Source organism: Lycium ferocissimum, unplaced genomic scaffold (assembly GCF_029784015.1).
Source record: "Lycium ferocissimum isolate CSIRO_LF1 unplaced genomic scaffold, AGI_CSIRO_Lferr_CH_V1 ctg1407, whole genome shotgun sequence".
NCBI classification, from domain to species: domain Eukaryota; kingdom Viridiplantae; phylum Streptophyta; class Magnoliopsida; order Solanales; family Solanaceae; genus Lycium; species Lycium ferocissimum.
The window spans coordinates 61,179-71,066 of NW_026715243.1; the positions used below are offsets into that span (position 1 = coordinate 61,179).

Genomic DNA, 9,888 nt, shown 5'->3' on the forward strand with positions numbered 1-9,888 from the left:
TCACTTATTTTATTTTTATGCAATAATAAGACTCCTTCAACATATTTTATGATGTTTTTTGAAAGTTACGTGTGGAAAAGTAAAAGTTTTAGGAGCAAGAGTTCAATAATTTGTGTTATGGTATATTTGCTTTGTTTCAAGTGATGTGACCTTATTATGTTTTTTGAAGAAATATGCTAATAATCATTTTAAACCGCTAATCAAACCTTAACCACCATTTCAAGACTGATTGAATTTAATTACTTTTTAAAATCAGTAAATTTCATTTGAACGATCGTACCCCTAGACTAAAGAGTGATAATCTTTAAAACTTCACATATATGTACTTGGAATGCGGGAATTTCGAGAAATGTTCCTGGAGTAGTATAATCTTTAAAACTTCACATATATGTATGGTAATTATATGTCTCTATTGTATGATATAACACGGGCATATAATTATATGTGTGGTATAAGATACTCTTTCTATCTTTATTTTTACGCGAACGATCATAATTATGTATTTACTAATAAATTATATTGGCTATTTTGATGCTTTATAATGAGAAACTTAATACATTGGAAAATGCCTACTAATCTTAGTTTATTTTCAGACTATTAAACATTAGACTAGAGTAATTTATTTCGTAAACATATTTAATTAGTTTTATTACAATATTACAGTTAGTCCTGTTACCTAATTATACTTGTTTCTTCAGATATTATTCCTTATTCATCACAACTTTTAACCAGTTGTAACTTTTAAAAATTAAGTCTGTTAATAAAATATTTATTTCAAACTAAAAATTAATTTTATAAAATAATTCTAAACGGTGTTTCTCTACCTATAGATGGAATTAGCCCGTGTAAGCACGGGTCCAATGATATTCTCTTCATCTCAAAATAAGTGATGTTTTTACCTTTTCATTTTGTTTCAAAATAAGTGGTGTTTTACATACATTTTCTTTCAAAATAAGTGGTATTTCACATAATTAAGAAGGCATTAATAATGTTCTTCCAATTTTACACTCATTTAAAACTAAAGAGCTACATCTTTTTCAAGGTATTTAAGCGTAAGTTAGTAAAAATACATCTGCGTAAGTTAGTAAAAATACATCTTACTTTTTAGGGATGAGTAATTTTGTAAAGGATGTAACTATGCTAAAAGCACCACTTATCTTGAAATGGAGGAAATATCACATGAGCACACATGAGATCTTTTTGTTGGTAGATCAAAGTATTCACTTTCTCTTATTGCGTTGTTTTTCTAACGGGTTTATTGGATATTCCATCTTTTATTTTTAGAAATTTATGGATAACATGTGTTACATCTTCTGATGTCAGCTTAATACAAAACTCCTTCCTTCCCCAAACAAAAATTAATCGACTAAAATGTAATAAATAGATGCATTTAGTTTTTAAAATGTTTTATTTGTATAGACTTCCCCTGTAATTATAAAGATATAATGTATAAAATATAATAAATCAGTGAATTGGTATGAGAAAGTGGATACCATAATACAACAATAACAACATACCCAGTGAAATCCCCACAGTGGATACCATAATAGTGTGCAATAATTCTTTAAGCTAAAAATAAATAGGAATCTACAGTATTGCTTAAAGGCCATAATACTCAGTTTTTGAAAGTTACCGTGGAAGATGAAAATTTTGGGACCCACATTTCTTGAAAGATGTACCTGATTACAATTCTTTAAAGAGGATACGGTCAAACAAATTAAAATGGTCCGGTATTTTCGTCCAAATAGGAAAAAGTACACACATAATGCTATTGAGTATAGCAGGCCTAAAATAGACAAACTATCAAATTCCAAAAATGCCCCTTAGAGTTGAATTCACAGGCATGTCCACTCTTCTATATAGTAGAAAAATGGTTTTCCCAATCGCAGCTCTTAAAACCATATTATTATTAGCTGGTTTCTGTCATTGCATTGTCCATTTAATTCTATGTTACCATTACTATTTCTAATATTTCTAACATGAAGTGGTGTGGCCGTCTAAAATTATGTTATTCGGATCCTCTAAAATGTTACTTCACTTGGTATCGGATCTTCCAAATAATGCATGTTTGTAGGACATGAACACGACGACAATTTTTAGGGGATTCTAGCAACATATAGTCTATAACTCTTTGCTGAAGAGGATTTGTCATCAAAATAGTCTATAACTTGTTTATTATATTTAGATTGCATACAGCAGCCGGAGTTGAATCTAAGATTTTAAATTATGGATGTGCAGTGTTGTAACCACTGCTTATTTGTAACAAAATATGTTTCAATCTGTATAACAAAGTTTTTAAATTAAAAAAAAAAAATTAGCTCGAAAACTAAAAGCAAAGGGGTTTTTAGGTCCTCGAAGGAACTACAATAAAACCAAAACAAAGCAAGAAGTGGAAGAGAGAAATATCTGTATGTAAATAGGATTTCAACAAGAGATTAAGAGAGCAGAGAATTATCATTGCTTTATATGGCGAATTAAATGTTACATAATAATCCTCTTTGTCACCCCCATTACCAAAAGAAATACTAAGAAATAGGACATAATAATCCTCTTTGCTTTTCTATTTGTCCGTTTGGCGATTAGGGGTTCACTAATAATATTCTGAAAAATGTTTTTTAGCATTTACATCCAATTTTGCAAGCCAAAGCACCAGAAAACTTAGTAAGTTTTCCAACTAAAGAAGATGGTTCTGGTTTAATCAAATTGAGATGATCAATTTTGTCAAGTAAATGTTGGTCACCAGATGGTGTAAATGTAGCACCATTTTCCATATCATCACCATCTGATATCCATGTCCATTTCATCCATTCTTCCACACTTGAAGTACTTTTTTCTCTATATGTCACCTCTTTCACCAACAATTTATCCACAGCAATAAATCTATTGCCCTGGCTGATGATGGTTGCTCCACTGCTCCCCCCAATAGCATACCTGTAACGATATAATATAATTAGGGAAAATTATGTTTTTGGACTGGCCGGAAATATAATAGCCAACAAATATATAGGTTTTGTATGTTAAGTATGTTGGCCAGTCAAGAAATTTCACGTTCAGAAGATGAAAGTCGCGGAAATGCGAATGCGGTGGATGTGTGGGCACACTAGGAGGGATAGAATTAGGAATGAAGATATCCGAGACAAGGTGGGAGTGGCATCGGTGGAGGACAAGATGCGGGAAGCAAGGCTGAGATGGTTTGGGCATGTGAAGAGAAGAGACACAGATGCTCCAGTGCGGAGGTGTGAGAGGTTGGCTATGGACGGTTAGGAGAGGTAAAGGGAGGCCGAAGAAGTATTGGGGATAGGTGATTAGACAGGATATGGCACAGTTTCAGCTCACCGAGGACATGACCTTAGATAGGAGGTTGTGGAGGACTCAGATTAGGATAGAAGGCTAGGTGGCTTATCCTTTCACCATAGTAGTTGTAGTTTTGCTCATTTGTTTATTGCCATTTGATTTCTGCATTTGATTGCTGCTTATATTTGTTGGGCCGTTGTACTTTGATTATCTTATTTATCTATATTAGTTAATGCTCCTTTCTTTCTTGATCGTTCTACCATGACTTTCTCGCTTTTGTTATTCCTTGTTTTCATATTGTTTTCGATATGCTTGGCCCTATCTGACCTTTTGTCTTATTTTCCTCTCTTGAGCCGAGGGTCTTTTGGAAACAGCCGCCCTACCTTTCAAGGTGGGGGTTAGGTCTGCGTACACTCTACCCTCTCCAGACCCCACACGGTGGAATTATACTGGACTTGTTATTGTTGTTGTTGTTGTGTATGTTAAGTATAAATATACATATTATATACATATAATCTACATAAATATACATTATATACACACCAGTAGTATTAGTATTATTCTGTTACTATCTGTTGTTTCCTATACTTTAGTTACCATATTAGTATTTAGCTGTTGTTACTGTCCATTTCTTTCAGCATGATATGTAATGCTTTCATTATTATTTGCCATGACTTCCTCACTTTCATATTTTTCTTTTTCTAAAACTGCTTTGAAATGTTCTTTTGAGCCGAGGGTCCACTGGAAACAACTTCTCTACCTCCAATAAGGTAGGTGCAAGACCTACGAACACACTACCCTCCCTAGACTCCACTTGTGAGATTACCTTTGGATATATTGTTGTACTTTTATACATAAACAATTTATATGTTTTATATATTTAGGCTAGCACCCATAATTAATTTCAGCCGATGAGCCAAAATTGAAAAGATCCCTATAATTACATAGTTTAACACAAAAATTTATACTTCTAAATAATGAGATAGTTACACAGTTCAATAATTCGTACCTTTCCCAATGGGTGTAGTCATTGTTCACCAAATGGAAAAATCCAAATCTGCATCTAGGCATCCTTTGATCCAACCTCTTTCCAAAATGGTTATATGCTAATGTAATTTTCATTTCCTTGTCAACTTCATTATGATCATCAGCACCAAACAACATTACTTTTTCATGGTCAGTAAAGTGGCAGTTGGATATGGTAATATTAGTGGAATCAGCAACAGCGTCGATAAGACCATCGGTTGCACGGGACATAGAGATGTGGTCAATCCATATATCACGAGAATTGAAGATACTGATGGCATCACCTGTTGAGACATAATATAAAGTAAGTAATTAAAAAATGTGTTCACTCTAGCAATTTAGCTACGTAAATTTTAGCAGAATATCTAAGGACTTCCAAACTTGATGCGTTTTATTCAGATCTCTCTGAAATTATGCTTGATCTGAATTAACCCCTATTTTCTTATTATCGTTAGCTCCTCAAATAATAACTGGTCCTAATTACCCTTTGTGCTTGGCTGTTCTATAATCTAAGTGATTTCAAGTGATGTTTGGCTCGTGAGGGTGCAAAATAGCAGTCACATCATATTAATTGGATGTGTAAAAAATCTAAAATACCATTTCCTTTTACATTTAACCATTCCAACAACTATTTCCTTTTGTCCTATATATCTTCTCTATTCCTTCATCAAATTATAGCTACCAAATTTTCCTTCTTTTATCATTTTTTTAGGGGGTAAAGATTATAGAAAAGCCAATGTAGGGAATAATTAGGACGCTTATTATTTGAGGGGGTAACGATCATAAATAAGTTAGGTACAGAGGATAGTTAGGACCATATATAATTTAAGAGAGATTTAAATAAAATGCATCAAGTTTAGAGGAATCTTTAGATATTCTGCTTAAATATTTAGACGAGATGGTCGAGTTTACATTACCTTCATCTCCGCTCCTTAGGCCAATGTGGTCCTCGGACTCCCTAAGCAAGCCACCCGGGGTAGGTACTATATTGTGAATGCGAAGGTTAGAGATAATAACATGTGATGCACATTGTATTTTAATGCCAGCTCCATTTGCTATGTGAACATTAACTCCACGTCCATCAATTGTTTTATTGCTATTCACAATAAGTTCCCTACTTAATTTAATTTTCATGTTTTTGGCAAATGTGATCCACAAGGGACCCCTTTGGATCACGCCGAATCGGAGAGTTCCGGGCTTAGGATCGACAACATCGTCATCAGAAGGATCTGTGACGATGTAGTATGGGCCCGACTTTCCTCCCATCGCATTGGTGCCAAAGCCCATTGCGCAGTCGGCCATTTTCTGGCGATCATCGGCCCAATTAGGGTCGCATCGCCAGCACTTGTCAATAGCATTTATGGCCATGCATGGGCCTTTGTATTTCTTATTCCCGAGTTTCCTTCTTGGAGCGTTGTCTGCTGACCCTATAGCGACAAATACAAGGAGAATGAGGACAACGAGTAAATTGAAATTTGTTATGTAGGAGTCCATTTTTTCTTTTGGTAATCTTGAAATGTTAGTGGGGTTATTGTTTGTTTGCTGGGCTGTTGAAGGTAGATGGTGCAAGGTAAATCCTTTCACCACTATGTGGTCTTAATAGACCAGCCCTTAAACAAGTTTTGTAAAAAAAATTCTAAAATCAGGATTATTTCTAAGCAAGCCACATTATTCGTTCCTCTTTTTGTTTTTTTTTTCCGTTCACAGAACATTGTTCCTTATATCTGATAATGCAGAAGATTTTGGCCATTACTTGAAATAAGGAGCGGTATACATGGTTTATCATTCGTCAACTATTGGCCTCGCGGAAGTATAGCCTTAAGAAAATAAGGAGTTTAATTTATACACAATACGAAAGAATTTTTATATTCTCAAGGATAATAGTTCAAATATGTCATCGAACTATGAGAAATAGTCTATCCATGCCACTCGTTCATTGTAGGGCATAAATGCCAACGCCGTGACACATTTTGTTCATTCGTGCCACTAACCACTGACAGAGCCCTAATACTATTAGATTTTGCCACGTGGCGTTATTTAAACCCTTCGTCACTTACCAGCCAACACCCCTCTCACCCCCCCCCCCCCCTTTACGAGTGGCATGTGTGAGCCGTTTCGTTAAGTTTAGTGATATATTTGACCATTTTCCTAATCCCTTATAATACATGACTCTCTTGGGTAATAAAACTAACTTATGCTATTTTTCTTTTTATCATTGATGCGCATGCCATTCAACCTTTTAGAATTATATTTCTATATAAACCTCCCCTTTTCAAAATTTATGTAATAAATTTAATTTTATGAAACAAACTTATAAGGACAAGCTTGTCCCTCATAGTAACAACATTATTAAATTATTTGAGAAACTGTACTCTCTTATTTAATTGAATTATGAATCAAACTTCTGCTACATCATTCACAATTTTCAAGTATTTTTTGGCTCTTTGTCACGACCCAAACCGATGGGCCATGACCAGTGCCCGAATTGGACACCCGTATACGAACCTGCTCGATATGATCAGACCGAAACTGGAAATAATACGACAATTTGTAAAAACACACTGTAAACTCATCATATCATACATCAAAAAGAACCTTCTCTTGAGAAGCCATAGCTAATCAAATATAACAAAATATGCAAGCCGATAAGGCTGCCACTATGCATGGGAATATCCAAAACGAACTACATCTGCATAGCTGATCAAACCGTATATACGCAACCCACATATGTCCTACGGACCCCAAGGAGTATAACAAAGCCTATGTCAAAGGACCGTACCAAAACGACTAAAGCTCCGGAACACTAGAGCCTCAGCCGGTACCGAGTCAAGTCCTAATCGGAGGATCACCAAAGCGAGTGTCTCGTACATGCGGGCATGAAACGCATGTACCCGAAGAAAGGGGGTCGTATGAATAGTGTGCGAGTATGTAAGGCATGAAATCAACATGTACATAAAATCCTAGAAAACATTTGAGACATGTCAATGAATGGGCGAAATAAATGCATCAGTACAACTATATTAAAGAAACACATATATATCCATAGAAATATCACAACAAAGGCCACAACGTCACCCCCTGTCAACTGTGCCATATATATACACACCACAACAAAGGCCACAGCGTCACCCCCTCTCAACTGTGCCATACATATACACATCACAACAAAACACGGCGTACCCCTGTCAACTGTGCCATACATATACACATCACAACAAAGGCCACAGCATCACCCCTTGTCAATTGTGCCATACATATACACATCACAACAAGGCCACAGCGTCACCCCCTGTCAACTGTGCCATATAAACACACAACAAAGGTCACAGCGTCACCCCCTGTCAACTGTGCCTTATATATACATGAAGAATGAAAATGAGTGCAATGCATAATCAAAATGAAATAATAGAACTCTGTAATGTCACAGAATAGCTATATACATATATTATACTCATGGCATGCACAGGAGTTCAACTAAAAACTATCACTCTATCCCACCTTGAAAGAACAATTTATAAGGTGAGATCAACAACAATGTAATAAATCGAGAAAATCATGAAATAGCTTAACATTTTCACATCATCGTTGAAATCATATTTGAGTCCTTTAAGCATAAAATCATCCTCAACGTAATCCTCATAAAAACATTCTCATTTTTAATATCATAAGAAGCTTTAAGAGTCATAACTTCTAGCTTTTGAAATCAAGGAGGTTATGGAAACACTTATGGACTCATACCATAGGAATCATGCCTTTGAAAGAAAGGGGACGAGCCTTAACATACCTTTCGGTCGCCTTAGTCGTTCAACGTTTATCCTTCCAAGCTCGTAAATCTACATATAAACCATTCATACTATTATTAGGCTCAATGTCATACGCTCATCTTAAGCCTTCAATTTAATTCCGTTTAGAATCTGTCGAAATTCGGGCAGCACCTCCCCTGTTTATATGCCTAGCCCGAAATCACAATCCAACAACAACAACAACAACAACAATACCAACATCACAACAATATTATCAACACCAATAGGCTCCATAAAACATCCCACACGATGTTTTCCAAATTTCTCAACTAACCATAACAATATCCACAATACCATAATCAAAGAATTATATTCAATTTAATCTCAAATTAATCCAAAATCTCCTTTCAAATTCATTCCATAGTCATCATCTTCACTTTAATAATTTGCAACTTTTATACTATGATTCTCTTCTTTTATAGGACTTGCTAAACCTTCAAATCAACTTAATCATGAGAAATAGGATGGAGAACATATCTTACACTAGAAGAACTTCACCCCACTCAACTTCTTCCAAGACCAAATTTATCACAACATTAAGTGGAGACAAGAACAATCCTTCTCCATGACTTAGCTTGGGCTTTGGAGTTTAATCCTCTTTTGTGATGGTATAGAATGTTTTGGAATGGTGGAGAGCCTTCAAGAATATTCTTGTAGTGGAGGGAGAAGTGTGGAAAATTCTAGAGAGGTGTGGAGAGGTTAGGGGAGTTCTAGAGGATTATGGAGTTGAAGAAAAATGACTAAAATGAAGTGTAGAGGCCCTTTTATAGGTGTCAAATTCGGATTGGGCCGGGTCAAAACATAAGTGGGCTTTTGAGTGGATTTTCCGAATTCCCGTCCAGGTTCGGGTTCCTCTGACTATCGGCTTTAAAATGCCCATAACTCCCTGCTCCGATGTCAGATTGACGAACGGTTTATTGCGTTGAAAACTAGACTCGATGAAATTCATTTTAGGCTTTTGAAACAACTTAAAACTCCTCATATACTCGGAGATATACCCCTCCAAAGTTGACCCAAAATTCTGTCCAGAATTCTGCCAACTTTTTTTTCCAAATTTTTGACAAACTTATTTTCTTCGCTTTGCTTGGTCCCGGAATCTTCTAAAACTCTCCATACATGATATTTATCATTAATCATACTTGATAATGGTCATGTCCTTTGGTTTCAAGGTTGTCCTTCCCGGTTACGACTTACGAGATCGTAATTCATCCTTTACTTCATTGTTACGAACTTCCCATGGCTTGTACCTTCCAAAACTTCATGGAACGTCTCCGATACTCCATTAATATGGTGAAGTACGTGGCATGCTCATGCTCTGAGATTGCGAGGTGTAACACTCTTTAAAATATTCATTAGCAAGGTCTTTCCACATGGACCTTGCTGAACTAGATTCCCTGTTAGCGAGAGCAGCTTAGAAAGATAAAGGAGCGCCCAAGAATTCGATGTTCGATGATAGAATCTTTGGGATCGTTAGCAAAAAGAAAAGCCGACCTTTGATTTTCCACGCTTTTTTACATTTTAGTTCAGATACGTTGCTCGACTTGCGCCTTTGTACGCTCGACTGCTCCCCCATCCCACCTGGCCCATTCTAGCGACTCGCCTCTTCTCATTCTTGTCCTCTTATACTTCCGTTTGCCATTTGTTGGTTATTAGCGGCATCTCGAAAACGTCCGGGTCAAAATAGGGCTTTCAAATTAAGTTCCGAATTAGTGGATGCCGCCAAAGGGAGTGGCGATGCCATACGCAAAAAGGAAGAGACTCATGG

The 9,888-nt window shown here is 36.0% G+C and overlaps 1 protein-coding gene across 1 annotated transcript; it reads right to left on the bottom strand.

Moving 5' to 3' along the window:
• Positions 1-2,433: 2,433 nt before the first annotated feature.
• On the bottom strand, positions 2,434-6,011 carry LOC132042206 (probable pectate lyase P56). The gene is made up of 3 exons (XM_059432816.1): positions 5,238-6,011; positions 4,304-4,604; positions 2,434-2,931 (listed from the first exon to the last, which is right to left on the bottom strand). Exons 1-3 carry the CDS (start codon positions 5,812-5,814, stop codon positions 2,616-2,618), a joined length of 1,194 nt encoding a protein of 397 aa, XP_059288799.1. The 5' UTR covers positions 5,815-6,011; the 3' UTR covers positions 2,434-2,615.
• Between the last annotated feature and the right edge of the window lie 3,877 nt (positions 6,012-9,888).